At 40.9% G+C, this 16,587-nt stretch overlaps 1 protein-coding gene across 1 annotated transcript in view; it reads right to left on the bottom strand.

Annotated features, from left to right (window-relative positions):
* synpra (synaptoporin a) overlaps nt 1–10,202 on the bottom strand; it is a 377,164-nt gene extending 366,962 nt beyond the window's left edge. Inside the window, exons 1-2 of the mRNA XM_072582461.1 lie at nt 10,069–10,202; nt 9,885–9,950 (exon numbers count right to left, since the gene is read on the bottom strand). Coding sequence (XP_072438562.1) covers nt 9,885–9,950; nt 10,069–10,086 — 84 coding nt within the window. The 5' untranslated portion in view covers nt 10,087–10,202. The remainder of the gene's footprint in view (nt 1–9,884; nt 9,951–10,068) is intronic.
* Between the last annotated feature and the right edge of the window lie 6,385 nt (nt 10,203–16,587).

Genomic DNA, 16,587 nt, shown 5'->3' with positions numbered 1-16,587 from the left:
CCAAACAGATGAAGTTCGATGTTTGATGTTCAGAAAGTGGATCAACTAACATCTTTAGAAATGATAGCTTTAATGTTCCTAAGGTTCTCCAGCAATCTTCAGTGGACTATATCAAGATGCTGTTTGGAAACATTCTGCTGGCTACCCATTATTAGTCCATAATTTTACATGGTATGTAACACTGGGTGTGTAATAGAGAGCACAGATCTAGATTGACATATTAGAAATGAGGTGAATAACTGGAATGTAGAAAGCCTCATTCTTGATGAAGGGCTTTTGCCCGAAACGTTGATTCTCCTGCTCCTTGAATGCTGCCTGACCTGCTGTGCTTTTCCAGTGCCACACTCTTGACTCCAGTCATTTGCCGCAAACCATAAATGTTCACTGCCCAAAAGGAGACAATTTCATCCATCATGCTTGTGCCAATTTCACAGTCATCCAAATTATTTTATCTATCCTAATTTAACTCCTTAGCCTGACATCTTCTCTGTTTTAAATATTATCTCATTTTGCTGAATAAATGCAATGATCTTTGCTTCAATGATTTCCACTGAGGAAGGATTCCATTCCGCAACAACATTTTGCATAGAGAAATGTCTTGTAACCCCTTACCTTGCTTGAAGTGACAGTTTTTTTTCAATTCATGACCTCTCACCAACAATTTCTAACCAAAGGCAAGTCTCTACCTATTCAATTGATGATCTTAAAAGCCCCTACTAAATTTTCACTTAATTTCTCTCTTTGCCTATAGTAATAGTCCCAGTAGCTCAAGTTTCTCCTGGTGGCATCTTTGACAGCTGAGCAGCAAAGCTTTCAATGCCTAATGAAACCAGAAACCAGTAAGTTACTATGACAATGTGCACTTCCTGTGGAATTCCACCATCAACTTTATAACCTGCACTGCATCGCCTGTTATTCATTATTGTGTTATTCAGCATTGTTTACTTTTAACATTTGCATCCACAATTGGATATAAAAATAAGCTAAAACTTTTTTTTGTAAAATGACCAGCATATTGCAAAACCTTGCTTTACATTTTCTAAAGTTCAATAGAGATTAAAAATCAATACTTTTTTCTGAAATTTCTGGAAATAAGTATAGTATCATGCCATTACAATTTTTACTCACATCAAGAAGCTCCATCCTGGAGCTGGTGGCATGTGTTAAATTAAAATTTCATATCTTTAGACCCAAACTAACGCAGGTTACTTTCCTAAATTCTGGTAGTGAGGTGATATTGGAGTTAGAAATTCTATTAGGAAAGATGTAACGTGAAACTCTTATTAACACACAAAATCACCAGACTAACTTCATGTGTGACTAATATTTCACCGTTGTTTGAGATTCATTAACAATCACCACTCACACACTCAATTCTATTGGTTGGGTATTCACAAGAGATAACAACAGCAACTGGAAAAAGGGAGAGGTGACAACAACATCTGGAAAGAAAGGGGAAGAAGGGATTTGGAACAGATGGGTAATTGGCTCTAACTAGAAAAAACTGCTGTTGGTTGAAGATTGTGCAATCTACTCGGAACTGCCTTGGCAATACTAACTCCCCAACCCCACAAACAATACTTTGAGGTGAGTCAAAGCCTCACTTACTTGCTTTGGGTATCTCCTGATAATATAACTTCTCATCCTCAGCAACACTTTATTGATTCTCTGGTGTAAGCTCACAATCATTTTAATGCCTTTTCTTTAATGAAGCACCCAAAACTGCACATATTATCCAAACTATGATTCATACAATCATAGAATCCCTACAGTGTGGAAAGAGTCCATTGGCCCCAACAAGTCGGCACCGATCTTCCAAACAGCATACCATTCAGATTTAACTCCCTCTCCACCCACTATGACTCCTCATTTACCATGGTTAATCCATCTAACCTGCACATCCCTGGACACTACCAATCCACCTAAGGTGCACATTTTTGGACTGTGGATGGAAACCAGAGCACCCAGAGGAAACCCACACAGACAAGGGGGGAGTGTGCAAACTCCACACAGACAGATCCCAAGGCTGAAATCAAACCAGGGTCCCTGGCACTGTGAGGCAGCAGTGCTAATGCTTTGCATAAATTCATCAATATATTTTCACTTATTTGGCCTATATATAAAATCAGAGTGCTGTTAAACCTTTTTGGTGGCTTTAGAACCCTGGTACATAGATTTTCAGTAAATTATGAACATTAGCTTCTCGGTCACTAGATGTTTCAACATCATATCATTCAATATGTATATGCCTATTACTTGCTTTTCCTCCTAAAGCACAATCATATATCTCCATTAAACTATAGCCTGCCCAAATTGCGCATATGCATTAGTTACCTCAATGCAAAGATTCCTAGCAGTAATGATTGAACATTTTAATTTTAATACTTTTGGAAAAGGTCAAATTGATCAAGGTCAATCTATTACATTCCCCAGTCCTGGGATTGGGATTTATTTTTAAATTCTATTTTTCTTTGGCTGCTCAGAGACTGTCACTTATTCTACACTCTGACAAGATATGTCACAAGATATTTAAATAATGTTTAACTTGCAAATCTAAATAGATTTTGTGTACATCTTTACACTGACCAAAATTATTGTTATGCTGCATTTCTGTTGGTACTTCCTGTATCCATTCCTAGAAGAGTGATCTTTTTCACAGGCAGTGACCCAACTGAACAACTCAAAAAGCATGAGTCACATCTCGTCATTAAAAAAAAATTTTGTTCTTTGACAAATCAATTATTTGTTCTTACATATCATAACTATTGGAATAGCTCAAAGTCATTAGTAATTAAAACATTATGACAAATGAAACCAGAAATTGTTATTAATAATATAAATTAATGATTACATCTAAATGATCCTTTCTCTGTCCACTTATGTATTTTAAATACATTAATACCTCTGCTCACAAGGACACAGGAATTCCAAATAGATGATATTGCCTGTCAACCCTGCTCCACCATTCACAGAAACATAGAACATGGGCAACGGCCTCGGGTGTAAGGATAGGCTATTCACCCGTTTGAGTCTACTCCACCATCCATTAAGATCATGGCTAATTTGGTTGTAGTCTCAGTTCCAGTTTCATGTCTAAAACCCATAATCTTTGACTTCCTTATCCATCAAAAATCTAATTCAACCTTGCATAAATGTAAAGACATATCCTCCACTACTTTCTATATAAGGGAATTCCACATTCTAACACCATCTATGAGAAAAATGAATCACTTATTTTCTGTCTTAACATAAGATCATAACTGATTTTGAGCTTAAACTCTACTTTCCCAACTACCCTCTCTATCCCTTGATTCCTGGAGAAACCAGAGTATCTCTGTTCCACTCTAAAAAATAGTTAAGAACATCTACAATCCAATTCCAAAGATTAATGATTGTTTGAATTAAGAAATGTCTCCTCTTCTTAGTCCTAAATGATGGACCATTTATTCTGAGACTGTGACCCCATCTTCTAAGTTGCCATACAGCGGAAACAATCTCTCAGTACTAATCCCTTCAGAATATTTCAATAAAATTATTTCTCATTTTTATAATTTCAGAGAATATAGGCTCAGTTTACTTTGCTCATTTGGTGAAGGGAGGGAATTACATGCATAGTAAGCAACCATTTTCTAATATGAACAGCAGTTATTTTGAGGCTCGATCCATTATGGTTTAAAACTACAAGTTACCCAAAAAAATTCCTATTCAAGTAATCGCAATGGATTTGTATATGCTGGGATATTCCTATCTTTTATATTTAATCCACAATTCGTGAACTTAGCCCATATCAATAATTGTTTATTCCACAGTTCCTTTACAGTCTAGTTCCATTAATCCATTTATGTTCTATTCTTTCATTCCTGAAATATTTGAATAGTAACATAAATATTATATGATGTTATACATTATTAAATAATATAAACAGCAACTAAATAGCAATAAGTTAAAATCAAAACTGTTGAAGAAAATTGTGAATAACCACCTCCAAATCTCCATATAATTTTCTTGGGGAAAAGCAACAAAACTCAGGAATATTATTCATTACTCATTACTTACAACAAAATGTACTTAGAAGATTTCATTTGAAGGTAAGGACACCGTGGCAAGTTTGCAAGGTGAGTAGATATGCGAAAATTGTTCATTTGTAACAAGTACAAGAAGTATATGATCCAATATAGTACACAACCTGTTAACGATAACTAAATATGCATTTCCCATGTGAACTAAAACCTTGCCAATTATTATGGATTGCTTTCACTCCAGATCGACTGCTGTTCAGTTTATTAATCAATGTGAGGTTCTACCATGCCGATGACTCATTTTAATCTTTGAATATTCACTCATAAAGAATAACACTGGGTGATTTTCTCATAGGTGTTTATTGCTGAAAATGTGATAATGATATCTGAAAAAAGTACTGTTTTGGCTATTTTAATTTGCTTCATCCTTAAACCTTTTTTCTCTCTCTACCTGTTTTATTTTGTCATAACCTCCTCTAGCTGAATGAACAAGGTCTGGACTAATGTTGTTTTGTGCATAACTGTCAGCCACAAATATTCAAGCAGAGTGGTGTGGACATTATTATTTTTTTCATGCCTGTAAGACAGAACAGCTAGCAGTGTGAGTGAAAACATTGCCGAGTCAGCCAACAAAAGCAAACATAACTTGAGATCCAGATATAAAAACAGAAAAAGACTGGGAATATTCAGGAGGTCAGGCAGCATTTGTGGGCTGTTACAATCCTGGACCAGTTAAAATCTGCTAAGGACTGGTAACTTTTAGCTTTCAATTAGATAAAGTATGACATTCAAAGGGCTTACTACTAGAATAAAGCCACCTGATTCCATGGTTTTGGTCAAACTACAATAACTATTAGAATGCTAGAATAGTAATGCAATCTAAAATGTATGTATTCTTAAACTCAGAATTAACATATGTGTACACAGATAATAGACTGTGATCAAACACTCCGTGGTGCACATCAAGTAGCATAAGCAACTAAGAAATTAATTCCACTCAGATATTAGTGCTACAGAAGATTGACAAATCTCATTAAACTTCACAAGGAATCATAATTCCTCACCTTTGCTGATCTTCCCTTACAAGAGCTGCTCCATCATAGACTACTGCAATGAGCACTCCTGCTGTGGTTGATCATCCTACTATCCTGGATCTATGCTCCCCCGACTTGGAAACTACACTCCAATACTGACTCACAAGTTTAACTCCAGCTCCTCACCAACAGCTGGATTTGGCAAGGTAAAACTGCCGCTGGGCTTTTTTTTTCCCTGAGTGCTGTGAGTGAGTGCATGTGAGAGAGTGTGTGTTTGTACGTGTGCATGGTTTTTAAAGTATATGTGTGAGTGTGACAGAGTATAAGCCTATGAGAGTGTGTGCATGTGGGTGTGACTGCAGGGGTGTATGTGTGTGTGCATGAAAGAGACTGTGTGTATGAGAGAGGGCCTGTGTGAGTGTGTGAATATGTAACTATGCTTGTGAGTGTGAGAGAGAGAGTGTATAGTAGTGCAACATGAACCAAAGATCCCGGTTGAGGCCATCCTCATGGGTACCGAACTTGGCTATCAGTCTCTGTTCAGCCACTCCAAAGTTCACCTTGGAGAATGGTCACCCGAAGGTCCAAGGCCAAATGTCCCTGACAGCTGACCCTGTCAGGGAACACTTCAGTGGTCAGGGGCATTCAGCCTTTGATCTTCATGTGACCATCCTCTTAGGCAGACTTTGGGATATGCAAGAACACAGAGTGGCCGAGCAGAGGCTGAAAGCCAAGTTCGGTACCCTTGACGGTGGCCTCAACTGGGACCTTGGGTTCATGTCACAATACAAGGTGACCCCACTACACAGTACACTCTCTCTTACACACACTCTGACATACTCACGCGGACCCTCTCTCATACACACACTCCCTCTCATATACACATGCATACACCCCCCACACTCACACCCACCATCTCACAGACTTATACTCCATCATAATCACACACTTTACCAAGCATGCACACATGCAAACACACACTCTCTCATGTGCACTCAAACTTACACGCAGACACTCACAATGTCTTTCTCTCTCATGCATGCATGCACACACATAAGTCTATGGGGTGAATTTGCATTTGCAGAACTATAATTGCAGATACATTCTATTTTGCTCAAAAAACAATTAATCTGCAGGCAGTCAATCTATGTAAAATTTTATAAGTTACTACTTTGGAAATAGAACCAATCTGACTCAAGATTGGGATACTGACAGACTCTAACCTCACACCTTTAATGCATTGTCTGAACTGAGATGTCACCTTTTGTTTTAAAACCTTAAGTTATCTCAAGAATGTGACTTGAAAGAAATTCTGGAATTTACATATTAATGATCGGAACCTGCAACCATTCTGAAAGATGAAAGCTTAACAGCAATCTAAGTTTGTTCAATATATCATTTCAGTTGCATGATACTGTAATCTTTTGCGATAAATTCTGTGTCTTATTGTCCAGCTACCTGATAAAGGAGTAGCATTCTGAAAGCTAGTGCTTCCAAGTAAACCTGCTGGACTATAACCTGGTGTTGTGTGATTTTTGACTTAATATAGATCAGTTACATCTCCCCAAAATAAAACTGTTTTGTGAGCTTTTCAACCCCCATTCTCAGCTGCAAATAAATATTAATATCTGTAGGCTTTTTCCAAACTCCTCAAGTTTCCCCCCAAAAAAGTCAGTTACCATTCCAATTTCTCATCTTCCCAGGGGTCTTGATGCCAACAGTCCCTACACAGAAAATTGAAAGAACTGTGGATGCTGGAAATCTGAAACAAAAAAACCCAGAAATTGCTGGAAAATCTCAGCAAGATATTTTGCAGCATTTGTGGAGAGAAAGCAGAAATAACATTTCAGGTCCAGTGACCCTCTTCAGAACAGAGAAGTTCTAAAGAAGGGTCACTTGGCCTGAAACATTAACTCTACTTTCCCTCCACAGATGCTGCTAGACCTACTGAGATTTTCCAGCAATTTCTGTTTTTTTGTTTCAGATTTGTCCCCTATACAGAATCTATTTAGGTCATTTGCCTTCCTGACAGGAAATATAGCTAACCGTAACATGGAGTCTACATTTTTCTTAGGTTGTCCTTTTAAGACTGCCTTAACCTTTGGACATCTCTTCAGCAATGCCATCCCCTTCAACAAATTGTCCTGAGTGAACGATTTGAAAATTTTCAAAAAGTCCTTCCCCGATTTCTGGCCAAAAACGGAAAGTGACTAACACTTTGAAACCTTGAGAGGTTAAATTCTCACAGGATGCTGGAAATTGATTTCATCAGATAGAGATAACAAAGTTAACATTTCAGGCCATTAACCTTCATTCACAAATATTATCTGTTGAACAGTCAATGACCAGAAATCCTAACTTTTTTCTCCCTCCACAGATGTTGCTTGACCTGCTGAGTATTTCTAATGTTTAATGTTTCACTATCAGCAACAGTAGTATTTTGCTTTTGAGCTGCCAATAGATGTGAAGTTCAAACTTAAGCAACTTTCATTTCTGGAAAGATAATTCATTTGCCTGCCAGGGAACATACTTCGTATTTACCTTGTGTACCTTTAAATAATTATTGTTACCTCAAATTCAACTTCTGGAATAATCAAATCATAAAATTTCATTTTCCATATTAGTCAGCTGGTGATGCAGCTTTTTGATTGTCACAATTAATACGTATATACTGTGGTGTGTATGTAATCTGTAATGAAATATTTCATGTCTTTATTGATCACAGATTGTATTTCTTTTGTGTATAAACATATCAAATTAGCAGAATACTTCAGAATAGCAAAACTGGTCATCTAACAATATAGAATTCAATCATATGGTACAGTATACTTAGTTCACAGGATTATGGACAAATATTTCACACTTAATCATGGTAATAAGTCAATTTGCTGACATTTATGGTTCAAGGAACCTAAGTTCTAAATAAAATCACTCAGTGACACACACATCCCATAAAAAAATTAAAAAGAGTACAGTCAGTGTCAATTTTGTTTATTTTTCTGTTTAGAAAAAGATACTCTGAAAATTGTTATTTTACAGACTGATGTGTATCTGTTCTGATGAAGAGCAACATTGTTTTCTACATAAATGGTTTTAGTAAATCCCCATAACAGGGCATGGTATGTACTTTTACCACCCATTCTGAAATAGCACTAATTAATCATAGAAAACAGTCTTAATCTATAAAATTATATTTTATTTCTTGTAACAAATAAATTTGATTTAGGGATCAAGCAATACATTTAGGTATCAAATGTCTGAATTGCAGATCCTATTCCAGTTATTGGCACTGACAGTTCATCACCACGTGATCAGAAGCTACAGCTACATAACAATAAACAAATACTTTATTCTACTGTATAGAAATGCAATAAAGGATTCTTTAAAGAAAAGTAGTTCAGTTTTGTTAGAATAAGCATTTTTTAAAATTTGGAAAGATATCTGGAAGTGGTAATTATTCCACTAAATGTTGAAGTCCAGATATTCAATCAAAATACTTCTCTAAAAAAACCTTGAGTTCACCATCATTCTTTAATACGTATGTTAAATTAATACATTTTAGTACAAATCAATAGGGTAGCACCATGATTAGCACTACTGCCTCATAGTGCCAGGGACCTGGGTTTGATTGCAGCTTTGGGCAACTGTCTGTGCAGAGTTTGCACATTCTCCCCAAGTCTGTGTGGGTTTCCTCTGGGTGCTCCGGTTTCCTCCCACAGTCCAAAGATGTGCAGGCAAGGTGAATTGGCCATACTAATTTGTCCATTGTGTCCAGAAATGTGCAGGTTAGGTGGATTAGCCATGGGAAATGCAGATGAGGTGGGAGGGGTTGGAATGCTCTCCAGAGAGTCGGTGTTGGTTCGATGGGCTGAATGGCCTACTTCCACACTGTAGGGATTCTATAATTCTATGAACGAACTCCAAGGTTTTCTAAGCATACTGTACACACACCATTGCTCACTGTCTTCTAAACAAACATCATTGCCTCCGGGGTTCTTCTAAGCCAATTATATTTATCATCTAGAAAGGAAACTTAATTCGCGATAAATTATATTCTTTAACTTATCCGTCTTAAATTAAATTACCAGCTTTTAAAAACAATGAAATAATCCACTCTGGTAGCATGATTTTAGAAGCAGCAAAATTAAGATTCCAAGTTCATTTCAATATGAATGTTTGTATATCAGAAATGTGAAGGAAAGAAAATCGAGGCAGAGTAAACCCCTCAAGCCACATTTGATTCTTCAGTCAGTGTATTCAATGTAAAAAAATAAGTCAAATCAGTCATAAAATGGGGAACCTCAAGTATATCGATCGATTGGCAAATTCTCAGATTTAACATTTTCCATACGGTTGACACAACCAATCTAACGCCATCCTCCCATCATCGAATTCGAACGTCAAACATTTCTTGCCATCAATTACTGCCTGCCAAATATATAACAAAATCTTATCCTTTATTGAATGCATAAATGTCTGGAAGAACATTTCAAAGGCACTAGTTTGCGCAGCAATTCGTACGTAAAAGCCCTTGCCTGGTGGTATAAACAACTGGTAAGGCAAAGGGGCGGAATCACGTTCTCTACAGAAAACCTTTGTATCACATTTTTGTCGGGTACCAAATAGATGAGTTCCGAACCAGCAGTATGCATAGTCATCTACTTCATCTGTATATTGTCTTGATATTAAAAAAGTATTGCATTCCGCTTCATAGGCAAACCAACGTTAAATAAGTCAAACGAGTCAAAAAGCATTGCAAAGCAATATCATTAATTTACTATCTGTCACGTCCTTTCTTAAATGTCACAAATGGATTTTCTGTAAAACTTACCCATTCGAGGAGGCGCACAAATCCCAGCGGCTCCTTGACGATGCGAAATGTTCCAGATGCTACAAGCTAGAGAATTAAAGTATTTAAAAAAACAATTATTTTAAAGAAAACACCTTGAAACAATATTTCTATAATATATATCACCGAGTGCAACTTGAGACGGAAGAATAAATGTATCTCTGACCTGATTGAGAATGTCCATCTCTGCAGCTTGTGACTGTACCGCTTGGTGTGTGGATGAGGAGCTGCTTGTTGACGGCTCCCAGTCTGACTACCAGTCTCCAGAAGCTCGACTGCTGCCGGAAATTGCCGAAGTTTGACGGAGCTGGATACAATGGACTTTCCCATTGGACAAGCTGAGCTTCGTCCAGGCGGCCGAGCCGGGAGAAAGGCTCGCTCCGATAGGTTGGTAGAACCGTCCTTGCCCGGATTATTTCTATTGGACAGTGCGCGCCGGCGCCTTCGTTGCCATGGAGACGGCAGGTGCACGTGAATCGGAGCCAGGGAGGAATGCTGAAGATGCTCCAGTACGACAGGCCGCGATGACATTTCACCAGTTAGTCAAACAGAGCCTCCTAAATTGCACCAGCACAACAAATATCTCATGTTAGAAGACCTTTATAATGGAGGTCCACAAGGACCAGTTTCAGGTCCCCTGCTCTCCCTGATGTCCTGGGTTTACAATGTGCAAGTTCAACATGTGTAGAAGATACCAAACTTGGAAGTATCATGACAAGGATAGGTTAGAACTTCAAAGACAAGTTGATGGACTGAGCTGACAACTGACAGTGGAATTTAACACCGAAAGGTTTGATGTGGTTTACTTTATTTGGAAGATTGCAGAGAGATAATACAAACTAAAGGATACAATTCTAGAGTTGGCGCTGGAAAGAGGGATCTAAATGTAAAGTAAAAGTTAATCAAGCTATTCGAATATGTTATAACACATAGGACTTGAATACAGACCTTCAGTCCAGAGTACTTGGGTGAATGTATATCCACATTATTCATGAAAAGCAGCAGGAGAGATTAAGAAGAGCAGTTAGAAAAGTATAGTAGGCTATAGCAGCACAAAACAATACAGCCTAAACATAGTACTAAACATCTATAGAACACTGCTCCAGCCTTAATAGGGGTATTGCATCTAATTCTGAGCACCAATACATTTTAAAAAGGATGTAAATGCCTTAGAGAGAGTGCAGATAAGATTAAAGATAATGGTTCCAGGATGATGAATTTCAATTACAGAGACTGGAAAGGTTAGGAGTATTTTACTTGTTGTGGTTCTGTTCGCCGAGCTGGGAATTTGTGTTGCAGACGTTTCGTCCCCTGTCTAGGTGACATCCTCAGTGCTTGGGAGCTCCTGTGAAGCGCTTCTAGAACATAGAACAATACAGCACAGAACAGGCCCTTCGGCCCACGATGTTGTGCCGAACTTCTATCCTAGATTAAGCACCCATCCATGTACCTATCCAAATGCCGCTTAAAGGTCGCCAATGAATCTGACTCTACCACTCCCTCGGGCAGCGCATTCCATGCCCCCACCACTCTCTGGGTAAAGAACCCACCCCTGACATCTCCCCTATACCTTCCACCCTTCACCTTAGATTTATGTCCCCTTGTAACACTCTGTTGTACCCGGGGAAAAAGTTTCTGACTGTCTACTCTATCTATTCCTCTGATCATCTTATAAACCTCGATCAAGTCACCCCTCATCCTTCGCCGTTCCAACGAGAAAAGGCCGAGAACTCTCAACCTATCCTCGTAAGACCTACTCTCCATTCCAGGCAACATCCTGGTAAATCTTCTCTGCACCCTCTCCAAAGCTTCCACATCTTTCCTAAAGTGAGGCGACCAGAACTGCACACAGTACTCCAAATGTGGCCTAACCAAAGTCCTGTACAGCTGCAACATCACCTCACGACTCTTGAATTCAATCCCTCTGCTAATGAACGATAATACTCCATAGGCCTTCTTACAAACTCTATCCACCTGAGTGGCAACCTTCAAAGATCTATGTACATAGACCCCAAGATCCCTCTGTTCCTCCACCTGACCAAGAACCCTACCATTAACCCTGTATTCCGCATTCTTATTTGTTCTTCCAAAATGGACAACCTCACACTTGGCAGGGTTGAACTCCATCTGCCACTCCTCAGCCCAGCTCTGCATCATATCTAAGTCCCTCTGCAGCCGACAACAGCCCTCCTCACTGTCCACAACTCCACCTATCTTTGTATCATCTGCAAATTTACTGACCCACCCTTCGACTCCCTCATCTAAGTCATTAATAAAAATTACAAACAGCAGAGGACCCAGAACTGATCCCTGCGGAACTCCACTTGTAACTGGACTCCATGCTGAATATTTACCATCTACCACCACTCTCTGACTTCGACCGGTTAGCCAGTTTTCTATCCAATTGGCCAAATTTCCCTCTATCCCATGCCTCCTGACTTTCCGCATAAGCCTACCATGGGGAACCTTATCAAATGCCTTACTAAAATCCATGTACACTACATCCACTGCTCTACCCTCATCCACATGCTTGGTCACCTCCTCGAAGAATTCAATAAGACTTGTAAGGCAAGACCTACCCTTCACAAATCCGTGCTGGCTGTCCCTAATCAAGCAGTGTCTTTCCAGATACTCGTAAATCCTATCCCTCAGTACCCTTTCCATTACTTTGCCTACCACAGAAGTAAGACTAACTGGCCTGTAATTCCCGGGGTTATCCCTATTCCCTTTTTTGAACAGGGGCACAACATTCGCTACTCTCCAGTCCCCTGGTACCACCCCAGTTGCCAGTGAAGACGAGAAGATCATTGCCAACGGTACTGAAATTTCCTCTCTTGCTTCCCACATAATCCTAGGATATATCCCGTCAGGCCCGGGGGACTTGTCTATCCTCAAGTTGTTCAAAATGTCCAACACATCTTCCTTCCTAACAGGTATCTCTTGTAGCTTATCAGTCCGTTTCACACTCTCCTCTTCAACAATACGGTCCCTCTCGTTCGTAAATACTGAAGAGAAGTACTTGTTCAAGACCTCTCCTATCTCTTCCGACTCAATACACAGTCTCCCACCACTGTCCTTGATCGGACCTACCCTCGTTCTCGTCATTCTCAGGTTTCTCACATACGCATAGAATGCCTTGGGGTTATCCTTGATCCTATCCGCCAGGGATTTTTCATGCCCTCTCTTAGCTCTCCTAATCCCTTTCTTCAGGTCCCTTCTGGCTATCCTGTATCCCTCCACTGCTCTGTCTGAACCTTGTTTCCTCAACCTTATGTAAGCCTCCTTCTTCCTCTTTACTAGACATTCAACCTCCCTCGTCAACCAAGGCTCCCTCACACGACCATTTCTTTCCTGCCTGATCGGTACATACATATCAAGGACACGTCGTAGCTGCTCCTTGAAAAAGTCCCACATTTCCACCACATCCTTCCCTGACAGCCTATGCTCCCAACGTATGCTCCTCAAATCCTGTCTTACAGCATCGTAATTTCCCTTCCCCCAATTGTAAAAACTTCCTTGTTGTGCGCACCTATCTCTCTCCATAACCAAGGTGAAAGTCACAGAATTGTGGTCGCCATCACCAAAATGTTCACCCACTAACAAGCCCACCACTTGTCCCGGTTCATTACCGAGTACCAAATCCAATATGGCCTCCCCTCTGGTTGGACAATCTACATACTGCGTTAGAAAAGCTTCCTGGACACACTGCACAAACACCGCCCCATCCAATCTACTTGATCTAAAGAGCTTCCAATCAATATTTGGGAAGTTGAAGTCGCCCATGACTACGACCCTGTGGCTTCTGCACCTTTCCAAAATCTGTTTCCCAATCTGTTTCTCCACATCTCTGCTGCTATTGGGGGGCCTATAATAAACACCCAACAAGGTGACTGCACCTTTCCTATTTCTGACTTCAGCCCATACTACCTCCAGAGGCAGATCCCCCTCAAACTTCCTTTCTGCAGCCGTTATACCATTTCTAATTAGCAATGCCACCCCCCCTCCTTTTTTACCACCCTCCCTAATCTTACTGAAACATCTGTAACCAGGAACCTCCAACAGCCATTCCTGTCCCTCATCTATCCATGTTTCCGTGATGGCCACAACATCGTAGTCCCAGGTACCGATCCACGCCTTAAGTTCACCCACCTTATTTCTGATACTCCTTGCATTGAAGTATACGCACTTGAGCCCATCTCTGTGTCCGCAAGTAGTCCCTGTCAGTGCTACCTTCTCCACAGCCTCCCTACAGTCTTGAACATCCTGACACACAGCTAGCTTACTTGCTGGACTACAAGTCCGGATCCCATCCCCCTGCCAAATTAGTTTAAACCCCCCCGAAGAGTGCTAGCAAACCTACCCCCCAGGATATTGGTGCCCTTCTGGTTCAGGTGCAACCCGTCCTGTTTATACAGGTCCCACCTTCCCCAGAATGCAGTCCAATTGTCCAAATATCTGAAGCCCTCCCTCCTACACCATCCTTGCAGCCACGTGTTCAACTGCACTCTCTCCCTATTCTTTGCCTCTCTGTCACGTGGCACCGGCAACAACCCAGAGATGACGACTCTGTCTGTCCTAGCTTTTAGCTTCCAGCCTAACTCCTTGAGCTCTTGAATGACCTCCCCACCCCTCTTCCTACCTATGTCGTTGGTGCCAATGTGTACCACGACTTCTGGCTGCACACCCTCCCCCTTAAGGATTCTGAAGACACGGTCCGAGACGTCTCGGACCCTAGCACCTGGGAGGCAACAAACCATCCGAGAGTCTCGCCCATGTCCACAGAACCGCCTGTCCGTCCCTCTAACTAGAGAGTCCCCTATAACTAGCGCTCTCCTCTTCTCCCCCTTTCCCTTCTGAATCTCAGAGCCACAGACCCCTTCACTGCAGCTTACACCTGCAAGGCTGTCCCCTCCAACAGTTTCCAAAGCTGCATACTTATTTTTTAGGGGAACGACCACAGGGGAACCCTGCACTGCCTGTTTCTTCCCCTTCCCACCTCTAACTGTTACCCAGCTACCTCTGTTCTCTGGCATAACTATGTCCCTGTAGCTTCTATCGATCACCCTCTCAGCCTCTCGAATAATCCTCAGCTCATCCAGCTCCAGTTCCAGTTCCCTAACTCGTTCGGTGAGGATCAGGATCTGACTGCATTTCCTGCACACGAAGTCGGCAGGAGTATCGGTGGTCACCCCTACCTCAAACATCCTGCAGGAGGAACATTCCACCGCCTGCGCTGCCATGACTGTACACTGTCTCCAAAAACAAGAACACACCCACTCAAATACTAATCACTTGCCTTCCCGCCCAGCTATGCGCTCCAACCTCACTTCCGCTGCCCGCTACAGGTAAGTAATTTTGAAACAAACTGTCTTACCTTAGCTGTAGTCTCCCGGGTTCGTTTTTCCTCGGCCGCTGCTCCCACTCAAATGTGATGTTTCCTCCAGCATTTATAGTGGTTTGTCTCTGCCACTTCCGGTTGTCAGTTCCAGCTGTCCACTGCAGTGGCCGGTATATTGGGTCCAGGTTGATGTGTTTGTTGATAGAATCTGTGGATGAGTGCCATGCCTCTAGGGATTCCCTGGCTGTTCTCTGTTTGGCTTGTCCTATAATAGTAGTGTTGTCCTAGTCAAACGCATGTTGCCCGCGTGTGCGGCTACTAAGGATAGCTGGTCGTGTCGTTTCGTGGTTAGTTGGTGTTCATGGATACGGATCGTTAGCTGTCTTCCTGTTTGTCCTATGTAGTGTTTTGTGCAGTCCTTGCATGGGATTTTGTATACTATGTTGGTTTTGCTCATGCTGGGTATCGGGTCCTTTGTCCTGGTGAGTTGTCTGAGAGTGGCTGTTGGTTTGTGTGCTGTTATTTCCTTGAGCAGAGTACGTTGATTGGATTTGATTTGATTCAAAATCATGAGATGTTTGGCGAGAGTAAATAGGGAAAAACTGTTCCCATTGGAAGAATTTAGAACAAGAATGCCCTCATTTAGGGTAATCAGCAGAGAATCAATGAGAACATGAGGAAAATGCTTTCACACAGAAAGTGATTAGGATCTGGAATGCACTGCCTGAGAGAGGAGTGAATGTCAGTTCAATTGAGACAGTGAAGAAGGAATTGGATTGTTATCTGAAAAAGATCTCCTGCAAGCCAGTACAGACTCAACAGGCCAAAAGGCTTTTTTTTGTGTTGCAGCCATTCTGTGACCCTGGGACATTGTCCAGCATGTAATCTTTGCACGTAGCCATTTCTTGATGCCACTTGAAGTGAATAGAATTTGCTGAAGTCTGATGTCTGTGATGTAGACTCTTAAGAGATTGGAAAGAAACCTCATCCATACAAAACTTTTGGCTGAACCTAATTGTCTAGACTTCAGCCTTGTCTTTGCATTCACATGCTGAGTTTCATGGGATTATGTATGGAAAACCAGTCCCCTACACCTAAAACTATGTACTACTCCCACCTCTGCAGAGTTTCTGTTACCAATATGATAGGACATCATGCGCAGGGGTATTTGTTAAAAGAATTTGGAAGGTTGGTCAATAGATATGTTCTGAGTGCATATGACTGTGTCAAAATTGTTGCTTTGTTAGTTTGTGAGATAGCTCTCCCAACCTTGACACTAGTCCTTCTGTGTTAGTGTTGTCACCTGACCTGGGCATGGTCTTGTCAAGCCTGATTCACAACAAAGTA

Source organism: Chiloscyllium punctatum, chromosome 12 (assembly GCF_047496795.1).
Source record: "Chiloscyllium punctatum isolate Juve2018m chromosome 12, sChiPun1.3, whole genome shotgun sequence".
NCBI classification, from domain to species: domain Eukaryota; kingdom Metazoa; phylum Chordata; class Chondrichthyes; order Orectolobiformes; family Hemiscylliidae; genus Chiloscyllium; species Chiloscyllium punctatum.
The sequence above is the reverse complement of the archived record's forward strand: the minus strand, read 5'-3'. Positions and strand labels throughout refer to the sequence as shown.